Source organism: Poromitra crassiceps (genome assembly GCF_964638095.1).
Source record: "Poromitra crassiceps genome assembly, chromosome: 2".
Classification (NCBI taxonomy): domain Eukaryota; kingdom Metazoa; phylum Chordata; class Actinopteri; order Beryciformes; family Melamphaidae; genus Poromitra; species Poromitra crassiceps.
In genome coordinates, this window is record NC_139624.1 from 74,642,331 (window position 1) to 74,666,532 (window position 24,202).

A 24,202-nucleotide genomic window follows, 5' to 3' on the forward strand; every position below is an offset into this window, starting at 1 on the left:
GTTGTGATCACCTCTCCCCTGAAGTGTTGTGGTCACCTCTCCTCTGAAGTGTTGTGGTCACCTCTCCCCTCAAGTGTTGTGGTCACCTCTCCTCTGAAGTGTTGTGATCACCTCTCTGAAGTGTTGTGGTCACCTCTCCTCTGAAGTGTTGTGGTCACCTCTCCCCTGAAGTGTTGTGGTCACCTCTCCTCTGAAGTGTTGTGGTCACCTCTCCCCTGAAGTGTTGTGGTCACCTCTCCTCTGAAGTGTTGTGATCAGCTCTCCTCTGAAGTGTTGTGATCAGCTCTCCTCTGAAGTGTTGTAATCACCTCTCCTCTGAAGTGTTGTGATCACCTCTCCTCTGAAGTGTTGTGATCACCTCTCCTCTGAAGTGTTGTGATCACCTCTCCTCTGAAGTGTTGTGATCACCTCTCCTCTGAAGTGTTGTGATCAGCTCTCCTCTGAAGTGTTGTGGTCACCTCTCTGAAGTGTTGTGATCACCTCTCCTCTGAAGTGTTGTGATCACCTCTCCTCTGAAGTGTTGTGATCACCTCTCCTCTGAAGTGTTGTGATCACCTCTCCTCTGAAGTGTTGTGATCAGCTCTCCTCTGAAGTGTTGTGGTCACCTCTCTGAAGTGTTGTGATCACCTCTCCTCTGAAGTGTTGTGATCACCTCTCCTCTGAAGTGTTGTGATCACCTCTCCTCTGAAGTGTTGTGGTCACCTCTCCTCTGAAGTGTTGTGATCACCTCTCCTCTGAAGTGTTGTGATCACCTCTCCTCTGAAGTGTTGTGATCACCTCTCCTCTGAAGTGTTGTGGTCACCTCTCCTCTGAAGTGTTGTGATCACCTCTCCTCTGAAGTGTTGTGATCACCTCTCCCCTGAAGTGTTGTGGTCACCTCTCTGAAGTGTTGTGATCACCTCTCCTCTGAAGTGTTGTGATCACCTCTCCTCTGAAGTGTTGTGATCACCTCTCCTCTGAAGTGTTGTGGTCACCTCTCTGAAGTGTTGTGATCACCTCTCCTCTGAAGTGTTGTGATCACCTCTCCTCTGAAGTGTTGTGATCAGCTCTCCTCTGAAGTGTTGTGGTCACCTCTCTGAAGTGTTGTGATCACCTCTCCTCTGAAGTGTTGTGATCACCTCTCCTCTGAAGTGTTGTGATCAGCTCTCCCCTGAAGTGTTGTGGTCACCTATCCCCTGAAGTGTTGTGGTCACCTCTCCTCTGAAGTGTTGTGATCACCTCTCTGAAGTGTTGTGGTCACCTCTCCTCTGAAGTGTTGTGATCACCTCTCTGAAGTGTTGTGATCACCTCTCCCCTGAAGTGTTGTGATCACCTCTCCTCTGAAGTGTTGTGATCACCTCTCCTCTGAAGTGTTGTGGTCACCTCTCCTCTGAAGTGTTGTGATCACCTCTCCTCTGAAGTGTTGTGGTCACCTCTCCTCTGAAGTGTTGTGATCACCTCTCCTCTGAAGTGTTGTGATCACCTCTCCTCTGAAGTGTTGTGATCACCTCTCCTCTGAAGTGTTGTGATCACCTCTCCTCTGAAGTGTTGTGGTCACCTCTCCTCTGAAGTGTTGTGATCACCTCTCCTCTGAAGTGTTGTGATCACCTCTCTGAAGTGTTGTGGTCACCTCTCTGAAGTGTTGTGATCACCTCTCTGAAGTGTTGTGATCACCTCTCTGAAGTGTTGTGGTCACCTCTCTGAAGTGTTGTGATCACCTCTCTGAAGTGTTGTGGTCACCTCTCTGAAGTGTTGTGATCACCTCTCTGAAGTGTTGTGATCACCTCTCTGAAGTGTTGTGATCACCTCTCTGAAGTGTTGTGATCACCTCTCTGAAGTGTTGTGATCACCTCTCCTCTGAAGTGTTGTGATCACCTCTCTGAAGTGTTGTGGTCACCTCTCTGAAGTGTTGTGGTCACCTCTCCTCTGAAGTGTTGTGGTCACCTCTCCTCTGAAGTGTTGTGATCACCTCTCCTCTGAAGTGTTGTGGTCACCTCTCTGAAGTGTTGTGGTCACCTCTCTGAAGTGTTGTGGTCACCTCTCCTCTGAAGTGTTGTGGTCACCTCTCCTCTGAAGTGTTGTGATCACCTCTCCTCTGAAGTGTTGTGGTCACCTCTCCTCTGAAGTGTTGTGATCACCTCTCCTCTGAAGTGTTGTGATCACCTCTCCTCTGAAGTGTTGTGATCACCTCTCCTCTGAAGTGTTGTGATCACCTCTCCTCTGAAGTGTTGTGGTCACCTCTCCTCTGAAGTGTTGTGATCACCTCTCCTCTGAAGTGTTGTGATCACCTCTCTGAAGTGTTGTGGTCACCTCTCCTCTGAAGTGTTGTGATCACCTCTCTGAAGTGTTGTGATCACCTCTCTGAAGTGTTGTGATCACCTCTCTGAAGTGTTGTGATCACCTCTCTGAAGTGTTGTGATCACCTCTCCTCTGAAGTGTTGTGATCACCTCTCTGAAGTGTTGTGGTCACCTCTCTGAAGTGTTGTGGTCACCTCTCCTCTGAAGTGTTGTGGTCACCTCTCCTCTGAAGTGTTGTGGTCACCTCTCCTCTGAAGTGTTGTGGTCACCTCTCCTCTGAAGTGTTGTGATCACCTCTCCCCTGAAGTGTTGTGATCACCTCTCCTCTGAAGTGTTGTGATCACCTCTCCTCTGAAGTGTTGTGATCACCTCTCCCCTGAAGTGTTGTGATCACCTCTCCTCTGAAGTGTTGTGGTCACCTCTCCTCTGAAGTGTTGTGATCACCTCTCCTCTGAAGTGTTGTGATCACCTCTCCCCTGAAGTGTTGTGATCACCTCTCCTCTGAAGTGTTGTGGTCACCTCTCCTCTGAAGTGTTGTGATCACCTCTCCTCTGAAGTGTTGTGATCACCTCTCCTCTGAAGTGTTGTGATCACCTCTCCTCTGAAGTGTTGTGATCACCTCTCCTCTGAAGTGTTGTGATCACCTCTCCCCTGAAGTGTTGTGATCACCTCTCCTCTGAAGTGTTGTGGTCACCTCTCCTCTGAAGTGTTGTGATCACCTCTCCTCTGAAGTGTTGTGATCACCTCTCCTCTGAAGTGTTGTGATCACCTCTCCTCTGAAGTGTTGTGGTCACCTCTCCTCTGAAGTGTTGTGATCACCTCTCCTCTGAAGTGTTGTGGTCACCTCTCCTCTGAAGTGTTGTGATCACCTCTCCTCTGAAGTGTTGTGGTCACCTCTCCTCTGAAGTGTTGTGGTCACCTCTCTGAAGTGTTGTGATCACCTCTCTGAAGTGTTGTGATCACCTCTCTGAAGTGTTGTGATCACCTCTCTGAAGTGTTGTGATCAGCTCTCCTCTGAAGTGTTGTGGTCACCTCTCCTCTGAAGTGTTGTGATCACCTCTCCTCTGAAGTGTTGTGGTCACCTCTCCCCTGAAGTGTTGTGATCACCTCTCCTCTGAAGTGTTGTGGTCACCTCTCCTCTGAAGTGTTGTGATCACCTCTCCTCTGAAGTGTTGTGATCACCTCTCCCCTGAAGTGTTGTGATCACCTCTCCCCTGAAGTGTTGTGATCACCTCTCCTCTGAAGTGTTGTGGTCACCTCTCCTCTGAAGTGTTGTGATCACCTCTCCCCTGAAGTGTTGTGATCACCTCTCTGAAGTGTTGTGATCAGCTCTCCTCTGAAGTGTTGTGATCACCTCTCCCCTGAAGTGTTGTGGTCACCTCTCCTCTGAAGTGTTGTGGTCACCTCTCCTCTGAAGTGTTGTGGTCACCTCTCCCCTGAAGTGTTGTGGTCACCTCTCCTCTGAAGTGTTGTGATCACCTCTCCCCTGAAGTGTTGTGGTCACCTCTCCCCTGAAGTGTTGTGATCACCTCTCCCCTGAAGTGTTGTGGTCACCTCTCCTCTGAAGTGTTGTGGTCACCTCTCCTGAAGTGTTGTGGTCACCTCTCTCCTGAAGTGTTGTGGTCACCTCTCCCCTGAAGTGTTGTGGTCACCTCTCCTCTGAAGTGTTGTGGTCACCTCTCCTGAAGTGTTGTGGTCACCTCTCCTCTGAAGTGTTGTGGTCACCTCTCTCCTGAAGTGTTGTGGTCACCTCTCCCCTGAAGTGTTGTGGTCACCTCTCCTCTGAAGTGTTGTGGTCACCTCTCCTGAAGTGTTGTGGTCACCTCTCCTCTGAAGTGTTGTGGTCACCTCTCTCCTGAAGTGTTGTGGTCACCTCTCCCCTGAAGTGTTGTGGTCACCTCTCCTCTGAAGTGTTGTGGTCACCTCTCCTGAAGTGTTGTGGTCACCTCTCTCCTGAAGTGTTGTGGTCACCTCTCCTGAAGTGTTGTGGTCACTAGGGATGGGGCCGATCCGATCCAATATCGGTACGGGAAACAACAACAACCTGCGATCTAGCAACATACACGCTGAAAATGCTGAAAAGTTTGACATGCTCGGATTCGGCATACGTTTTTTTTTACTATGTATCGTTTTCTTTTGTGGGAATTTAGTAATTTGGTTGGATGATGACCCTGTATATTTTTAAGCGGTGCAACCGCTTCTATAAGTGACTTTGTGTGTAGGAGCACGAGATGTAGGAGCATGAGATGTAGTCACCTGGGCGAGTCCATCTTGTGCTCCTGTGCAGTCGTGATGTCATCAGTGATGTCACTCGAGCAAATTAATGCATTTGCAACTGTGATCTTATCTTAGTCACAATTTGTAACGGAAGTGATGTCAGTCGGGCAGTTGTGTGTGTGTATTGAATGCATTTGCAATTGCCCAACTGTGATGTCACCCGAGATTTGGATTTGGGTCTGGATCGAGGCAACAAGGAAGAGGTGTGTGTGTGTGTGAAGGGATATCACTCAACTGAAAATGATGTTACAGGCAACAAGGAAGAGGGGTGTGTGTGTGAAGGGGTATCACTCAACTGAAAATGATGTTACAGGCAACAAGAAAGAGGGTGGGTGGGTGAAGTGATGTCACTCAACTGAAAATGATGTCACGCAATTGCTCGACTGTGATGTCATCGGGCAGTTGTGATGTCATCAGTGATGTCACTCGAGCAATTGTCTTCTAGTCTAGTTCAAATTGGTTAAGTGGTGTCTGTCTGTTTGCACCGCTTACTTCAGCACCCGGGTGTGAATTTGTGTCAGTGATGCACTTTGTGGCTCATGAAGGCCATTTGATGCATTGGTTGGTGTGAAAGTGTGAGGAACAGATTAGAGGCTCTACAATCTCTTACCAAGAGGAACTACAGAGGATTTGAAGAACATCAAGTAACACGAGTCCTTGGTCATGCTTTTTCAGTTGTTTGCATGGAGTATGAGTGGTATGCCTGGTGGTGAGTAGTACAGTCGTCGGAGAGAAGACGTACATACTTACTCACTCTTACATACACTCTTCCACCCCCCTGGGGATGTGTGTTTGGATTGCTCCATAGTATGTGTGTTTTGGTATGCGTTTAAAGATGAGCGCTCTCTGTCACACATGCACATTCCAGAGTCATGGTCAAACGACTTGTCTTTCACGGGGGTCATTCCTTTAAGCAGTCCGTCCTGCTGTAACTGACAGCATATGGAAAACCTGTCTAAATGAGTCCACACATCAATTACATCAACACATTCTCACCTCGCTCCCCTCCCTGTCACCTCGCCTCTCCTCTCTCTCTCTGTCTCTCTCTCCATCTTTCCCTTCGTCACTTTGCTCCTTCCTTCCTTTCCTTCTGCATCCACTTGTCTCTCTCCTCTCCCCCTTCTCATCTTAGTGATAAGATGCTTATATTTGAGATTTGAATGCTTACTGCTTTATCAGGCAAGTAGACAGAGAAGTACAGTGATATTACAGCAGTGGCCCAGGAGGAGGAGGAGGGTTGCACACACACCGACACCTAGGACACGCCCAGTACACAGTCGCGAGGTAGCCTGCTTCTCTAGACTTGAGGTACAGTGCAAGGACCGTAGCTTAAAGTGACAATCTCTTAAGATTTAAATGTTGTTCTCTTGGGTGACACCTATGGCGATGAGTGGTAATTGCAGGTGAGATCCAAACCGTTACATGGGATTAGGGCTGGTCGCTGCGCACGTTTTACTTGCATATGCGACTAAAAATAGAACAGTGCGAATTGTAAAATGCCTTTTGGGGCACGTGTGCGAGTACAGAATTCGACCTTCAATATATATATATTTTTTCAGAGCCTTAAAAATCAGAACGGCATTAAAGTTGAGAGCCTGTGTCCCAGTTCACTTGAAGGCAACACAGCGTTGCCTTGAACCAATGGTGACTGGTGAAAAAAGCACGTGATCTCTCGTCAGCGGAAAAACAAGCAGCTTGCAGCTTGCTCCCAGTGCTCCACAGAAGGGGGAGCAGTTAGGCTAATGGGGGAGCAGTTAGGCTAATGGGGGAGCAGTTGCCATGGGTTTGCATTGAGTTTAGTCGGAAAGCCCAAGTCGTTTCATGTGTCGCTCAAGGGTACCATGTTAGTAACAAGCGACGCACAAGGGACGGGACAAAGCGTCAATATGCTACGCGCTCGGAGTGAGAACGGGTTGACCCCTCTGGGAGAACAGAGTGTAAGGGGGCGTCGCTTGAAGGAGACAGCAGGAGAGAGCTGGATAGGGACAAATCCAACTCTGACAGTTCTGAGGTTCTGAGCACTCATTACAGGGAGGGATGACAACAGCATATATGCATTTAGAAGTAAAAACAGCTTTTGCACGGAATGGGACCTTTAAAACAACTTGAAGCTAAATTTAGAAGCTGATGATAGCTAAATCAGAGCGATTGAGTAATTGTGCGATATGATCCGATTAGTCGACTAATCGTTAAAATAATCGGTGACTAGTCGACTATCAAAATAATCGTTTGTGGCAGCCCTAATTTAAAGAGAGAGAGAGAGTACCGTAGTCATAGTGCCCACGGAAATCCACAATGCTTGTGAGCCTGCGAGGTAATAACGTAGGCTACTAGCCTACTTTTTTATGAAAGACTTGGATGCGCAACACCAAACGTTTCAGCAGCAAGCCTACCTGCATCTCTCTCTCTCCCCCCCTCCCTCACGTGTTGGGGAGGGCGAGCTACGGCTGCATGTAAACGGGAATATTAGTGGATTATTCATTTAGTCGGAATATTGTCATTTTCCGAATATGGGCAAAAAGCGGAATATTGTGTGCATGCAAACGTAGTCACTGAAGCCACATGTACTCTCCTCTCTAGATTACGCTCTCTGCACTCTCTCTGCAGCCCGCACACGTCTAGGATTGATTATTTTATTTTATTTATTTTATTTATATTCTCTCTGCACTCTTGTTCTACAGGTTTGTGAATTTAATTTGAGGAATGTAACTTGCCGTTTTGAAAATATACTTCAGTTGCACATGAATTCACTTTAAAACGTAGTGTACGTTTCATATTCAAATAAATGTTATTTTGTTTAAAAATGTCTCCTAATATCCCTTTATTAAGGAGAAACGCATTATTTAATAAATGTTTTATCATGCCCCTAAAATTCTTTGTGTGCTCCTAGTTTTTTCAACTTAGGGTTAGGGGCACACGTGCTCCTTCTGAAAATGCTAAGTGACCAGCCCTGATGTGATAGGGATGTAAACAGGAAAACGGGAGGGGAAAAGAGTTGGGCAGTTCTAGCAGTGCAAGGAACCAACAAAGAAGGATAAGACGTGTCTGTCATATGGAAGTGCTTGCTTATATCGCTATTGCACTTGACAGCTGTCTCCTCCTGTTTTATTCCAGAATCTCAGTGCTGCTTTTTTCCTCTGGAAAGCTTAGCCTCGCTACTCGTAGCTAGCTACTGCCCAAAACTGGTTGTATTAACGTTATGTACTGTTTGTATAATGTGTAGCTATCCAATGATCACCTGCTTTGCGAGCATAGTGTCAGTGTGGTCACTGTGGACGTTGTTTATGGTAAATCTGGTTGTTTTATGAGCCAGTGCCCAGCTGCTGTTGTGTGTGTGTGTGTGTGTGGAGCATTATGTCGATGGTGTGGAGCCTATTTTTTATTCGAGAGTAAACAACAGCGTCTGTCCTTATGTAATCGTAAATCTGGTTCCACGAGCCAGTACCAACTGGCTCGTGGAACCAACCAGTACCAACTGGCTCGTGGGGGGGGCAATTAAAAGTGGCAATTAAAAGTACTTGCCACGGCTATGCTCGCACATCGATCTTATTACAAATGCGGACATGCAACGTTAGTTTGTGGAATGCAGGGAGGCTCATACTTGCACTTTGTTTAAAAAGAAGAAGAGTTTGCCTGCTACCTCCAAATGTCAATAAGTGCACAATTTGACATGTTTACCTGTTACCTGCTGCTGCTGTGACGTTGAAATAAAAGTTGAATTGAGGGGAGGGGGGGGGGGGCGTGTTAATTAACCGGTTAATTGTCGGCAATGTCTGGCAACTAACGGTTGAGGGACATACATGAAATTCCCATCCCCAACATGTGACAGTCAGTTTGTTGGGGCCATAGTAGTCTCGCTGGCCAGCCTCCCCTCCCTTCCGGGAGAGTCATCTGGCTGCACGGAAACAGGGTACTGGGATAAGCCCTTCCCTGCTCTACAGCTGCTCTCCCATTGGAGCAACTGTTTCAGTCGCTGCCGGATGTTCGCTCCCGGCTTATTACAAGCTCTGTCATTAGCTCCGACCACGTCAATCAGAGCGGCTTCCGCTCCCTCCTCCCTGTGTTGCTGTAAATAGTGCACTGCCGCCTCAGTGAACGCTAACTAGCTAGCAAGCTAACGGCAGAAACCTACACGCTAGCTCATTGCTACACGCTGAAAACGGCAAGTTGGATTGTTGGAAACTATTTTCCAAGGGCACTGCCGCCAAGCGCCGCCCATCGCAATCCCACTATCGAGACCTGCGCCGCCAGACTCATCTCACGGTAGGGAGGGGAGGCTGGCCAGCGAGACTAGGGCCATAGTAACACCCATTGCTAGCAGAGACCGGGAAAAAGTAGCTTGTTACCCTACTTCACACACAAGAGTTGTCAGGAACCTACAGTAACCTACAGAGTGAGTCTATTGTGTTAGCTCCGCCCACCCTGTGTCACCACAGACACCCCAGATTATAAATGCTGCAATACTGAAAATGCAAAGGTCGTAGGCTCAATCACCATTGTGTTAACTCACTCTCAGATAGTGATAGACTTAACAGACATTTGTTTACGTGTAAAACGTTTTCCTTTGCCTCTTTGATTATAAAGCAGGGCTCGACGTTAACTTTTAAAAGTGGTTGCCGGAGGGGCAACCTGGCAAGAGCTTTTGGTTGCCCGAATAAAAATATGGTTGCCCAATTTTAGTCGCCTTATATTTTGAGTAATTAACACGTTCACTGCCAATGACGAGTTGAGTCGTCAAAAAAAAATCCAACGGTTGACTGCCAATGACGAGTTGAGTCGGACGTGGATCAACGCCCCCCCCACGTCTCCTATAAAAATATTGGAGCCACCGAACGTGTACAACCCATTCCACCGACCCACTAAGTGGTGACAGTGCTCTCCAGACTAGAAAAAGCAGAGCCAAAACTGCAGGGGAACGCGCGAGGAAACCATTCTCATACTGTAAAATGGATTGGCGAAAACGCTTTCGCTTTCGCGCATTATCGCGCTGGGAGCTGGCGGTGGGGGATTGCAAATTTGCATAATAGATTATGGGTGAAACACACTTTGAAACACCAGCAGAAAGCGCAGAATCGCACGCAGCTTCATTCCAGCTGAGCTCAACCGAAAACCCAGAAACGAACGAGCCTCATTCTCATACTGTAGGCGAAAACGCTTTCACGCTGGTGCACACGGGCGCACAACGGTGGGGGGTTCCAAAAATAGACTGGGTGGAAAACACACTTTGAAACACGCAGCATAAAGCCTAGAATCGCACAAAGCTTCATCAAAGCTCTCAAACCCAAGAAACGAGTGAGCCCCATCCACACTCGCCGACGAGGGGGCCGCCAGGGAGGGAGGCTGCTCACTGCTCAGACAGGCAGTAGAAACTCGCTTGTGACAAACGCTGCTGAAAGCCACCAGACACGCCCACGGAGGGAGGAGTTTGAAGGAGAGGGCGTTCAGAACTATATTGTTTAGATGTCTGATCTCTCACTGATGCCAAAAATAAATGGTTAAAGTGACTGTTCTGCCTGTTTGATTGAATTTCACAAAACTGCGATTATCTCAGCTTTCAGTCTCAGACGCTGAAACCATGCTGTACTCAACGGCTAATATCTACATAACTACTAACTCTACAAACTAACTCTTTTAGACAGAGAAAGCACACATTCTATTAGTACTTTTGTGAACTTTGTGTTCACAAAGTCCAAGCAGAAAATAATCCTCGGCTCTTGTAAAATGAGCCAGAATCCTCAAAAAAACCCTCTGGCAGAAGCTACCTACAGTAAAAAAAAAACGGCTGGCAGTGAATGTGTCAAGATACTATGCAGTCATAAGCCGGCTTAATAATGACGATGTGACAGAAAAGTAAGTATAATAGTATATAGTATAATAGGCCTATTCAGTGTGCGCACCGGGTGTAGTAGTAGTAATAATAATAATAATAATAATAATACATTTGTGTAATTTCGTTTTCTAAACAAATATATATTTTTTTATAATGCATTTGCACTGAAAGGATTTGTTTAACTAATATTTGTGAACTTTCATTTTCATATATTTTTTTTAACAGTTATTCAATCACGCTTGGTCCATAGATGACACATACACAATTACAAAAAGCACATAAGGGCACAATAAAAGAACAAAAGTACATTATAAAAGAGAGTCATACCAGAATTTCCACATATGTGACTGGTATCTCACAGTGCTTAGCCCAGGATCAGTGAGCAACTTAATAATAACATTCTGAGACACGTTCAATCTACAGATGAACCTGTACCTCAGATTTCTCAGGAGCGCCTGGAAAGTGGCCACCCCCGCCTTACAGAACAGGTCACTAGCACTGCTCCACCTGGGCTTTTTCAGCAAGATGCGCATGCAATCATTATAGGCAACTTGAAGTTTATGCATGCTTGCCTTCTTAAACTTTGCCCACAAGGGGGCAGTATAGATAGGGGTACAGTAAGCCCTAAAGAGTGTGATCTTTACATCATCAGAACAGGAGTGGAATTTCCTGACCAACATGTTAGCCTGAATGTATAACACACGCCGCTGTCTATACATATCATCATCATCACCCATGGTCAGTGATGAAGTGGCCCAGATATTTGGTTTTGGTCACAGACACATAGAGCATGCTCAGACAAAAGAAAGACATTGTTCATATTGTGCTTAATTTATTACCGTAAATTCCGGACTATAAGCCGCACCTTTTTTCCCGTTTTTTGGCCTTTTTTGGCCCCTGCGGCTTATATAACGGTGCGGCTTATCTATGGATTTTTTCAAAAAAAAAAAAAAAAATCTCTCTTTTTTAGCACTCTTTCTAACTATAAATCCTATATAACTATAATAAGTTTTAATTTCCTCTCTTGCCCTCTTTTCACCACACTGTATGACACTGTGTGCACTGTAAAAAACAACACAGGTGGTGTTGTGTTATGTTGTTTTGTTGAAATGTTAATAAATGGGAGCTTCCTACCTGTAAGCTACCCTTACATATGGTAATTAAACATTAAAACACAATAAAAAAAAAAACATTAAAACACCCGCGGCTTATAGTCCGGTGCGGCTTATATAAGAAAAAATTAGTCAACTTTGCAGGTGCGGCTTATACACCGGTGCGGCTTATAGTCCGGAATTTACGGTAATTAAAAGCGTTATTGATAATGAAGTAGCCTATGCCTCCTCATGTTCATTCAGGGATACTATGATGACAGTGGTTTGGGGCCCCCACTCTAATGGCCCAATCCCACCGCAGCTAGTAGCGCGGTCCCGCTCCGCTCGACTCGACTTTTGGTCTCATCCCACCGGTATAAACCGGCCCAGCTCGGTTAGATTTGGGGCTGAGCTGGGCTACTTTTAGTACCTGCCTCGTCGGGGTTCTATTCTGTCAACCCGGGTCCATACCGTGACGTGAAAACATTGTAGGCGACTGATTGGTCAGGCAGAATCGTGTTTACTCTCTATATCCTACTGACTGTCAATGCAGCGCTGCATACCAGTTTACCTTCTTTTCTCTTCTATTATGCTTTTCTATCAGTCTTTTGTTTTGCTGCCTTCGCCTCTGGTGAAATAAAATCGGCGCGGTGGTTTCAATTGTCCAAAAGTCCGCTGCTCTGAAGCGCTTGTGTAGTTAGTGCTGCGTCGGCTCCGCTAGGCCGCAGGCGCCTGGTGAAGCCGCGGTTTTGCCTGGTGAGAGGCCGCGGGGGTAGAGGCTTCACTCTAGCGCAACCCCCGTCCCTCGCGCCCGTCCCTCGTGCAGCGCTTGTGAGTTTTGACTAACAACAAAGTGATATCCATTCTCCTGGTCGATTGTCACTTTTGCCCATGTACACTGTAACACCCGCCCAACATGCTGTGATGCTATGAGCTGGCTGCTCAGGCCAGGATCAAGGACTGTGATCATGCCAGCACTGCTCTCTCTCTCTCTCTCTCTCTCACACACACACACACACACACACACACACACACACACACACACACTGTAGGTAATTTAGAGGCACCAGTATTTCATAAACAGTTTAAAAGTTCTGTGTATGGATTTAATTGTAACGTTATGTTATAGCCTATTTCAGAACATGGGTGGAGGGCAGATATGCGGTCGCTGTGACGACCAGGTGTGGGCGGGGGCAGATGAAGGGCGGTCGAAGCAGAACGTCCATCGGGTTGAAGCAAGTAGAGCCGAGTGGTGACGGGCTGTGCAGGGCTGTAAAATGTGGTGGAATTGAGCCATAAGATGTTGCATAGGGCCCCAAAAGGCCCAGAAGCGGCCTTGGCCACGCTGCACTCCCTCTCTCTCACCCCCTATCGGCTCGTACACACCATGAAACGCTCGGCGGCATGCCTCCTGTGAAAGCCTCTTTGACGCTGCATCTTGATAGGTTGTCTTGCTCTATTTCTGCGTCTGATTGGTCCATTTCAACCTCGCGCCCCCTGCCGCTGGAACCGCCCAGCGTTTCGCTGTCGCAGACTAGAGGCGGCTTGTCTCCGAGCGGCTTCACGCTCGCGGGGCGGGACTAGGGCGGGACCTTTCGTTAAAGCTACCCAATGACAGCTCTTCCTACACATTTTGTCCCCCCACCCTCCTGTGTACCTCGACCTGAAAACGTTTCTACAGGCTACAGCTCCAAGCTGGAAGCTGGTTTCCACGCCCACAAAATGCTGCGACAAGGCGGAAAAGCGATTTTGCCATTGTAGATGTGCACGAGCCGTATGACAGGCTGACAGGCAGATGAGGCAGACAGGCAGGGATGCAAATCATTTCTCAGCACATTATACGCGGTGGTAAAACGTTTTTGAAGGATGTCCTGGTCGAGGTGTATGTTGTAGGCTTGTTGTAGGCTACATGCTTTGCAGTATAGCGTTAAGCTGGAATTATGCTTGAAGTTTGCACGGAAATGAGAGACACTGAATCTTGACGAGGAAACGTGTGGAGCTTTTATACACTGTGTGGGTTTCTGCTCGCTGAAGTGAGCGGGAGTCTTGAAAACTCCACTTTGTCCGCCCAGCCGCGTCCACGTACAGTTGTTACACAATTTGGGGTGTGCACGGCCAGGCGAAAACCGTCTGCACAGGAGCCTTGTGGAGGGGCGACTCTGCTCATTTGACTCACTTTTCCGTGCGGACACTCGCGGTCCTCGCCGATGCGGGAAGCATAATGAGACCTTTAGTCGGGGCTTGGACCCATGCAGCCAGACTTCATCTGCTTTTGACATCTTCACGGTGCGTCTTGCAGCCGCTGTGATTGTGCGAGCAGCCACCTGTCCGAGTCAGTACTCGTTAAAAACACTGCACGTGCAGCATGCACGTAGGCAGTAGGTTCCGACTGGTAATTAGTAGGGCTGGGACGGATCAGAAAACCCACGGATCGGATCGCGTGACGGATTTTGAGCCACGGATCACGGATTTTTCGGATCAGCAAAAAAAATATATATATAGGCTATATCAGATTTTTTCTCTCAAAATTAGATTTTCGATTTGAATTTTTAATACTATTATACTTCTCTAACCATTTGTTGCCCTGCACAGCTCAAAAAATATTTTTTTCTCATGACACAATTTATGCTTTTACTCTGAAGGCAAACCAACCCAACTTCCTTCCAACTTGTTTTAGGTGGCACTGCGCCTAACTTCCTGCCTGTTGCTTGGTAACGTAGTCACTTGACACGGGTACAGACCAGACCGGGTGAGTCTGGAAACATAACGTTGATGCTACGTTATGCTACGGTGGCCCCACGTGTTGTTTTGTTGTTATGTGTCCATGGCAACATTTCACCGTCGGTGATAATGTGTTCGTGAAACGTGTGCGCGTGTGTGTGTGTGCGTGTTGTGGCTCTCCTATCTTGTGCAGCGCGCAACATGCTGCTCGCATTCCTGTGCTTTTTCAGAGGTGTTGAAATAAGTTTGCTGTGTTTAGTAGCCACTATAGCCACAGCCTTCAGAGAGACTTTACAGCGAAGGGATGAGGAAGCTCACTTGTGCTTGCCATGATGATGCCTGTCTGTGTCTGGCTGCGCTGCAGCCGTTCTCATACACTAACGTTAAACGTTAAATGAAACGAAAGGGGGGGGGGGCGGGGGGGGTCCGCGGACCACGACGTTCCGAACCGTGTGCGAACCGTGGGGGCTGATCCGTACGGGTCACGGATTATCCGTGATCCGTCCCAGCCCTAGTAATTAGTAACATTGTTCCGATTGTAACAGCAATAAAATGTCACATATATGTCACTCACAAGTATTAAAACATATTTATTTGGTGTATATTTTGCTGTTTGCTGCTGTACATATTTTTTTGCATGTTAAAACGTGGTTGCACCTGGGGCAACCAAAGGCCAAGAAATGGTTGCCCTATTTGCTTTTGGTTGCCCGGGGCAGCCGTTAATGTCGAGCCCTGTAAAGGAGTAAACATATTAAAATGCATGGTTGCCAACTTGATCCACACCATCCATATTATAAAACGGAGCCTGAAAATGAGCCATGTGGACTCTGTAACTTTGTGGCATCACAAAACTTTTTGCTCCTTATCATTTTTGTAAGAAATAAGCGGTGAAGCAGTTATGTATTTTTACTGGAGAGTTTAGTTTACGCTACCTGTCACTAACTGCCAGGCTCACGTTTCGCTCTTGAAATGGATAGCCAATCAGAACAGAGGGCTCTTGTCAGGTCTAAGTAAGTGTTTGTTGGAAGGCTCAGAGAGATGCTGGAATATGAACGTGTAAAAATGGATTGAGGGTGTTTTTGGGTACATGACACCACAAAAACAGACCTCAAGACATCAAATAAAACGGTGGAATGTGTCGAACATGGAGTCCTGATCGCTGTACTGTATACTATGCCTCAATCTCACCCCAGACTTCATTTTGTTTCCCCTCCCTCTTCCCGCTCTGCTAAGCTAGCAATAGACAGGGTAGTCATTGCGTCTGCATAAAAGCTTAGCAGCGCAATTTAGTAATGCAGTTAGAGCGAGATGTGTGCGCTCGATGGTGTAGTAGTACGTGTGTGTATTTGGCGAGACCTTGACCTTGACTGCAGTCCCTAATGGTGGAGGCTGTTCTGTAATGCCTCAAACTCCCTCCACCGTACAGTGGTATGTAGCAGCCCATAAAGCATGCTTAAGTCCCACTCTGGTTTCACCCTCCCCCCCTTCCTCAGCCCACCCCCTCCTCTTCCTCTCACTCTGAAATAGCCGCGTCCTTGTCCCCGCAGAGCACAGTGTGAGTTGGGGTGTGTATATATGCGCTGGTGGTTGATTGAGGAGCAGATTGCTGGTGACAGGTCACACCGAGTTCCGTCCCTACGACCCCCCAGATTAGCGACCCTGAGCCCCCACACCAACCCAGCACACCCCCACCCTCCGCTAACCCCCCCCCCCCACCCCCCACACCCACCCCCACCTGTTGGAATCCCTCTGCTGCAGCGGTCTCTCTCACACACACACACACACACACTCACACACACACACACACACACACACACACACACACACACACAGGACAACCTGCGTTAACAGAATTCTCTTGTTTGTCCGTCACTCATTCTGTGGGCGATAAAGGCCATTAGGAGTCATTAAGGTCTGTGTGTGTGTTGAAAAGCTGCCCCCGGTGGTGTAATTGCTCTCTTAGCCAATTATCCCCCATTTAATAGCAAGTCACCTGCTCTGTTCCCATGTCCACACAGCTACGTGCACGCACACCACACACACACACACACACACACACAGAAAAATGACATGGACAATATTTAATAATGCTTGTTTGTTTCATATGTTTGTGTACTGTGCCTGTGTGTGTATGCGGCGCTGTCATACTTTCTGTCTGTCGTTGTCCCACTCACGGTGTTGTCTGCTCTCTCCCTCAGATTCTGATGCACACCAAAGACATGGTTCAGAAGGTGAGTTCATGACAAGTGTTCTGTTGTTCTCTACATCTGGAGACCTCAGATCAGTAAAATGTCACAAACGCAGTCAAGTCAAAACAAAGTAAATATTTAAATATTTCAACATATTCACTTGATGCCGATTGTCCGCTTTCACTTCCATAACTGCTCTTTTGCCATTTGACCTCTTGTGTGAATCAGATGAATCTGGAGGTGATTTATGGAGACACAGACTCTATTATGATCAACACCAACAGCAGGTGTCTGGAGGAAGTGTTCAAGCTGGGCAACAAGGTGTGTCTTGTGTCTCCACAAAAATAAGTTGTACATACTCCCAGATATTGTCCGTAAAAATATCTTCTCTATGTGCTTGCTGACTTATATTTTTTAAACTTGGGTGTTGACTAGATATCAACTTTGACCAAATGTTTAAACTAACCAAGTTTATGTATATATATACAATATTATATATTTTGTACTATCCTCAGGTGAAGGCAGAAGTAAACAAGCTGTACAAACTACTTGAGATTGACATTGATGGCGTGTTCAAGTCACTGTTACTGCTGAAGAAGAAGAAGTACGCCGCCCTGGTGGTGGAGCAGCATGGGGACGGACGCTACAGCACCAAGCAGGAGCTGAAAGGCCTGGACATTGTCCGCAGGGACTGGTGTGGCCTGGCCAAGGAGTGCGGCAAGTACGTCAGTGGGTTAGGTCCGTCTCACTAACGTTAGTACTGTACATCAGGTTAGGTTAGGTCCGTCTCACTAACGTTAGTACTGTACATCAGGTTAGGTTAGGTTCGTCTTACATTAGTACTGTACTACGTCAGTGGGTTAGGTCCGTCTCACTAACGTTAGTACTGTATGTCAGTGGGTTAGGTTCGTCTCACTAACGTTAGTACTGTACGTCAGTGGGTTAGGTTCGTCTCACTAACGTTAGTACTGTACATCAGGTTAGGTTAGGTTCGTCTCACTAACGTTAGTACTGTACGTCAGCGGGTTAGGTTCGTCTCACTAACGTTAGTACTGTACGTCAGCGGGTTAGGTTCGTCTCACTAACGTTAGTACTGTACGTCAGCGGGTTAGGTTCGTCTCATTAACGTTAGTACTGTACATCAGGTTAGGTTAGGTTCGTCTTACGTTAGTACTGTACTACGTCAGCGGGTTAGGTCCGTCTCACTAACATTAGTACTGTACGTCAGTGGGTTAGGTCCGTCTCACTAACGTTAGTACTGTACGTCAGTGGGTTAGGTCCGTCTCACTAACGTTAGTACTGTACATCAGGTTAGGTTAGGTTCGTCTTACATTAGTACTGTACTACGTCAGTGGGTTAGGTCCGTCTCACTAACGTTAGTACTGTATGTCAGTGGGTTAGGTTCGTCTCACTAACGTTAGTACTGTACGTCAGTGGGTTAGGTCCGTCTCACTAACATTAGTACTGTACGTCAGTGGGTTAGGTCCGTCTCACTAACGTTAGTACTGTACGTCAGTGGGTTAGGTCCGTCTCACTAACGTTAGTACTGTACATCAGCGGGTTAGGTTCGCCTCACTAACGTTAGTACTGTACATCAGGTTAGGTTAGGTTCGTCTCACTAACGTTAGTACTGTACGTCAGCGGGTTAGGTTCGTCTCACTAACGTTAGTACTGTACGTCAGCGGGTTAGGTTCGTCTCACTAACGTTAGTACTTTACGTCACCAGGTTAGGTTCGTCTCACTAACGTTAGTACTGTACATCAGGTTAGGTTAGGTTCGTCTTACGTTAGTACTTTACGTCACCGGGTTAGGTTCGTCTCACTAACGTTAGTACTGTACGTCAGCGGGTTAGGTTCATCTCACACGCAATAATATTAAGTCACAAGTTGACTGTCAGAGTGTAGTCAAACATCCCCCCTCTGTTTGGAACAGGACTAATGAACCATTCCACCCCTCTCCCACGCAACAACAACTGAAGTGTGTCACTGCTTGAATAAACTCTTAACGAAACATGTTACTGTGGTATACCTCCTGTTAGCACGGCCCTAGGCTATCTATCACAGCCCTAGGCAGCAATATCATTTTGGAGAAATGTGGGTGGGGTCAGTGAAGAGCAGCAGAATGAGAAAGGGCAGAGGTGCCAGTAAAGATAAAACAAATTCACATCAGGATAAAGTGTGCTAAGCTTATATTTCTGATCCCTCCTAGTGGACTTTAGTTGAATAATTTGGCATAAGCCCCCCCTTTTTTAAGTAATTTAATTGTAATAATCACATCGCAGACATTTAGAGGTCTAATAATGTGAGAAGTGGGTCACAAATTATTTTCTGTCCTCTCCTCTCAGCTATGTGATTGGTCAGATCTTGTCGGACCAGAGCCGCGATGCTATTGTGGAGAACATCCAGAGACACCTGGTGGAAGTGGGAGAGAAGGTAGCAAGTGGAGCCATACCGCTCAACCAGTATGAGATACACAAGGTGAGGAAACGTGTCTCTGTATATTTAAAATTTGCCTTTTGAGTAAGACTCTCCATGGGAAGTGCGTGGGGTTGAGTAATAGTGTACATCCTCTGCTTGACCAGTTGTTATCATCACAGTTGCACGTCACATGTACTGTGTCGTTCTGATGACTTTAATTGAAATGTAGATTTTCAATGTGGGCATTTGAAATGGGAAATGTAGGGTATTATTATTAGGCCACCTTCTGTGCTTGCTCCAATAAATTGAAATCAACTCAAGCATAATGGTTAAACCAAAACTTATGGTGATTTAAATTGGCAAAAACACAAGCAATGAATTCAGTCTATCCTTTGCCACTCCCCAATATATTTGCCCGATCACCCGCTCCCCTAATAGGAAGCTATCATTTATTTTCAGCCTTTAGCAGCGTCTTCATTCTTGTTCTCGCTGTGTTGTTTTTTCCACCTATTTCATCGCCCAGGCTCTGACCAAGGACCCTCAGGACTACCCAGATAAGAAGAGCCTCCCTCACGTCCATGTGGCTCTGTGGATCAACTCCCAGGGCGGCCGACGGGTCAAAGCAGGAGACACTGTCTCTTACATCATCTGCCAGGTGTGTTTGTGTGTGTGTGTGTGTGTGTTTGTAAGAGAGTTTATGAATGACATGTACCTGTACATGCATACGTCATTATTGACTCGTCCAACAAGGGAGCTTCTCTGCTAGTATGTCAATCAAAAATCAATCAAGGTGAAGGATCTCTACTCTCCTTTGATGCCTACAAAATATGGCTAATCCATATGGTTACAGGGCACACACAGCCACCTGACATTTTTATCGCTGTTACTTACAACAGCTATTGGTGATGTACTGATGGACGACTTTGAGTCCATTTTGTTATTTTCTTTTTCCTGTGGGTAGTTGGCAAAACATAGGTAGCACGACGTTTTCAGCGCAGCTACGGTCGAGTTTGACAGCAACATTTTTTTTCTAAAACATCAACCGTGAACGTCAAGTTTTGGTGGTGGTCTTTTTTCATTTGCCTGACGAAGACCCACTGCGTGGGTCGAAACATTGCTTTTTCCTAAGTCCTCATTAAACATTTGGAGCTGTTTTCCAGTGTGCGGATATTCCCTTCTTTCTTCAGTTCGTACCTCTATATCCAGCACCTGGCCTCAATACAGGTTGGATGTGCATACAACTACTCCTTTTTGGTCTTTTTTCTACTCTCATAATTTTCCACCGACTTTCACCGAGAAGTCCTCTGTAGAAGAAGAAGATGAAGAAGAAGAGAGACCAAAGTCTTCATTGACAGTAGCCTAAATGCAGTGCAGCCACAGCACACACTGTGTTTTGAATAAGGAGCACAACTTCTCACATGAGGGTGGAATTGGGGGGTGAGGGTTGTTTGGTGACGACACAAACCACCAATGTCACATACCCCACCCGTGTAGCAAATAGGAAGAGAGCGGGCAATTCAAAATGTTAAAGGCCCATTCCGTCAGTTCTGGCGAGAAATAAATGTGCACAAAGTGTTTATTATTGGCAATGAGTGAATGTGCCTTGACGTAACTAAAAAATGGCGACCAGGGGCGTTTCTCTCAGACCAGCCGTTCAGAACATACATGGAAAAACCGCAGTTTTGAAGTGGATAGCATCTCCCGCCACAGCTAGAGGATGTGACGTCTCGTGCGTTCACGAGCGTGTCTCTTGTCCTAGACGCTAACAGGAAATGGCTGAAGTAGCTTTTAACGTTACGTTCGTTGCTAGCTGCTAGCTAAAGGAAACAACAACACAGACTCCAGAAAAAGTCCAGACTAAATAAATAAATATTTATCTAATATTGGCCAGACAGCAGCAATGTGACCGACATCGGGGGGAAACTAGAGTCAGGACTGTGTTTTCGGTTCATGAAGGGAACTTGCTGCTTGTAGCTACTGTAATGTGGTTTTGACCAGATAAAGTTAGCTGCTTGCTAATGGATTTTCAAGATTCAAGATTTTTACTGTCACTCCATAGTACAAGTATCTGACCACCTGGTCAGAAACTCTGCTAACATTACCGTCTTGTGTGAAGTAATGCAACCCTAACGTTACTACCGTTATGCTTATGGTCATGGAACATTATTGGTTGACTGCATTTAGCTGCGGTGGTGAGTCTGCCTGAACGTTAGCTTGATGCTATACGCGGCTAACTAATAGATTTAGCTATATTTATAGAATTACCACCAGCCCCACTAATAACGTTACTGTCTTGTGTTGATAATGAATCTAACAGTCGGAAATATGCCTAACGTTAGCCTACTGTCTGTTATGCTTATGGTACATTGTTTGACTGTTCAGTTTGGTCAACTCCACTTCCCGCAGCCAGCAGGCTCTGACTGCAGTTGGCTGCAGTGGGACTGCACATACTAGTAACGTTAGCTTGATGCTAATCGCGGCTAACTAATATTAATTTACATTTATAGAAATTACCACCAGCCCCACTAATAACGTTACCGTCTTGTGTGGATAATGAATTTAACAGTCCTAAATATGCCTAACGTTACTGTTATGCTTATGAAACATTGTTTGATTGTTCAGTTTGGTCAACTCCACGCATTACACGGTACCGTACATACAGGGGGAGCAGGCTATTTCCTGGCTTGTGCTAACATGAGTATCGACTTGCCCGCAGCCAACTTAAGCCAAAACACAACCAAACATGCCACAATAACGTCCCCTAATTCATCCAGAATCCTTCCTGGGCATCTCGAGGCTGATCTGACCGATAAATTGTCCAGGTTGCCGTTTTCAAGTGACTTTTATGAGTTAACGTTACAAAGCAACGAACAGCTCTGCTGTTGCCAGGCAACTGCTTGTGCGCGTGCAAGTATGGTGCCCGCGCGTCAGCTCGTTCACACGCTGCCTGCAGTTACACTAACGGCCACCGGCGTCAGTAATAGTGAGTATTGACGGATTGGACCTTTAACTGCTACATTAAAATCTCCTCTCTGTTTACCCAGACAGACTAGACTGACAGACTGCACTAAATAGAAAAAAGTTTGACCTGGGCACTTCACAGAGTCAGCCCCTAAATAAACGTGCAGACGGAAAAGAGTGTCCTTACTTCAGGTAGTCTGTGTGAAGTGCCCAGGTCAAACTTTTCTATGTATGCTGTCCCTCACTGTTGAGCACCAAGACCCTTTTTTATTCCAAACTTGGCTGAAGCGCCGTGGACTTCTCTGTGTTGGACTTAAAGGGATACACCACTTTTTTGGAAGTTTAGCTCATTTGCCACATCCCCCATTGGTCTTTTTGGAAGAAAAAGAGGTAGCCGGCACTACTTTCCAAACATGGCCGCCGCCGACCTCCATAAAGACAGATTATGTGCATTTTGGATTAATATTTCATTGTGTGGTGAGTACCCGAAGCACAACATGTATTTTGGCACCATGAGATGTGTGTTTTGGCAGATTCTTAACAGCTGTACCATTAGCCTCCATTCTATGGCGATAATTACTAACTTCACGACTGTAGCTCACTGTAAACTGAGCGAACAGTGCCGGTAAGGCATGGTGTATCTTGGTTATGTGGGGGGCAAATGAGCTAAACTTCCAAAAAAGTGGTGTATCCCTTTAAAGACTGCACTAAATGTCTGGATTAGTCAACAACAATACTACATTTCCATATACTGTACATTGGTTTTCAGCAGAACAAAAGTGCTTAGTATCTCTTTAAGGACCAATCAAGTACAACCTACCACCCGTGTCATTCTCTTCCCTCCCTCCAGGACGGCTCTACGCTGACAGTCAGTCAGAGAGCCTACGCCCTGGAGCAGCTCCAGAAGCAGGAGGGCCTCCAGCTGGACACCCAGTACTACCTGGCCCAGCAGGTGCACCCTGTGGTGTCCCGCATCTGTGACCCCATCGAGGGCATCGACGCCGTGCTCATAGCCACGTGGCTGGGTGAGATTATGGGACATTATAAAACGGCTCTCTCAAATCAAGCAATCTGATTGGTTCACAGCCATTGTATAATTCCAGTAACCGAGTTCAATAACCCATGGCCATGGGTTATTGGTTGCCATGGCAACTCTCTTACTAAGAGAGTAATAATAAGGCTTACCTCAAATGACAACGTAGAAAAAAAAAATGGCGGAGACAGCTGTCAGATCCTTGTGAATCGATCTTCGCTTATAACTTTACTAATACTTCGCAGAAAATGATGTTTTGTACAAGAATAGATGCGGGCTAATGTCTTCTTTGCAAAAGAAAGGCTGTTAACCCCGCATTTAACCCCGCATTTAACCCCGTAACGTTAGTTGGTGTCGGCTTTGCAGAAAGCATTCAGCTTCTCAGCAAGCGCTGAGAATGCAGCGCTGCGGCTGGAGCTGCCTGTCGGGGATTCCAGAAAGCTCTCAGCTACTCAGCAAGCGCCAGGATTGGCCAATGTCAACTTCAGTCTCCAGAACGATCCAATCAAATCACCCGCATGTTCTTGCGGTCCCGCCTTACAGTAGTGTTTCAACTGACTCTATCAGAATGACATGCCAGTCGGAGTCGGACTTATAGTATTATTATTATTATTATATTATCATACTTGGAAACCGTTTTATAAAAGCAATATAGCACTCGAGCTGCGTGTGTTGTGGAATATATCCCCCTGCTCAGCAGTTATCGCACTCGGCCTGCGGCCTCGTGGGATAACAGCTGATCAGGGGGATATATTCTTCACAACACACTGGCTCTCATGCTATATTGCTTAACTATACGTCGGTTTTAACTCCACAACATAAGCATTCTTAATTTCCCCCAGCTTACTTCCTGTTGCGGTGTTTGCTAGTACAATAAGTGACAGGACACGTGTTATAAATACATACAGGCCGGTCCACTGGGTATTTGTGGGGTACAGCTAACTTACAAGCGATGCTATTAATCTCTCTTTATACATGTGGTAGCATTGGAGTCATAATTCCTGCCATGTTACAGTGTGACAGCTGAGACAGCCAAACATAGAAAAGTTGTCATGATAGACTAATAAAAATAAAGAATAGATGTTTCAATTTGCTTTGCCATTCATATAAAAAGATGTGGTTTGGATGGGACTCCATAGTGGAGGATGGGTGTGTTTTGCCTCTTCAGCCCCATAGCCTGTCAATAATATCCTCATCTGTGTGAGCATCTGTTCAAGGAGCATGCAGTGAAGACAAACAATATGAAGGAGAATTGTGACGACATACGTAAAAAAGAGAATTGTCAAAACAAAAATATGTAGAATAAGCTGGAATTTGTGCCTATGTAGTTTTGTCTTTCTCTGATTTATCACCATGCAAAAACTCAACTAAAAGAATGACAAAAACATAGTTTTGTCTTTCTCTGA

At 46.3% G+C, this 24,202-nt stretch overlaps 1 protein-coding gene across 1 annotated transcript in view; it reads left to right on the top strand.

The window, feature by feature from the left end:
- The window catches only part of pola1 (polymerase (DNA directed), alpha 1), a 149,531-nt gene that overhangs the window by 47,225 nt on the left and 78,104 nt on the right, over positions 1-24,202 (top strand). The window contains exons 27-32 of the mRNA XM_083632051.1: positions 16,395-16,427; positions 16,614-16,706; positions 16,901-17,106; positions 18,730-18,862; positions 19,326-19,457; positions 22,614-22,788. Coding sequence (XP_083488177.1) covers positions 16,395-16,427; positions 16,614-16,706; positions 16,901-17,106; positions 18,730-18,862; positions 19,326-19,457; positions 22,614-22,788 — 772 coding nt within the window. The remainder of the gene's footprint in view (positions 1-16,394; positions 16,428-16,613; positions 16,707-16,900; positions 17,107-18,729; positions 18,863-19,325; positions 19,458-22,613; positions 22,789-24,202) is intronic.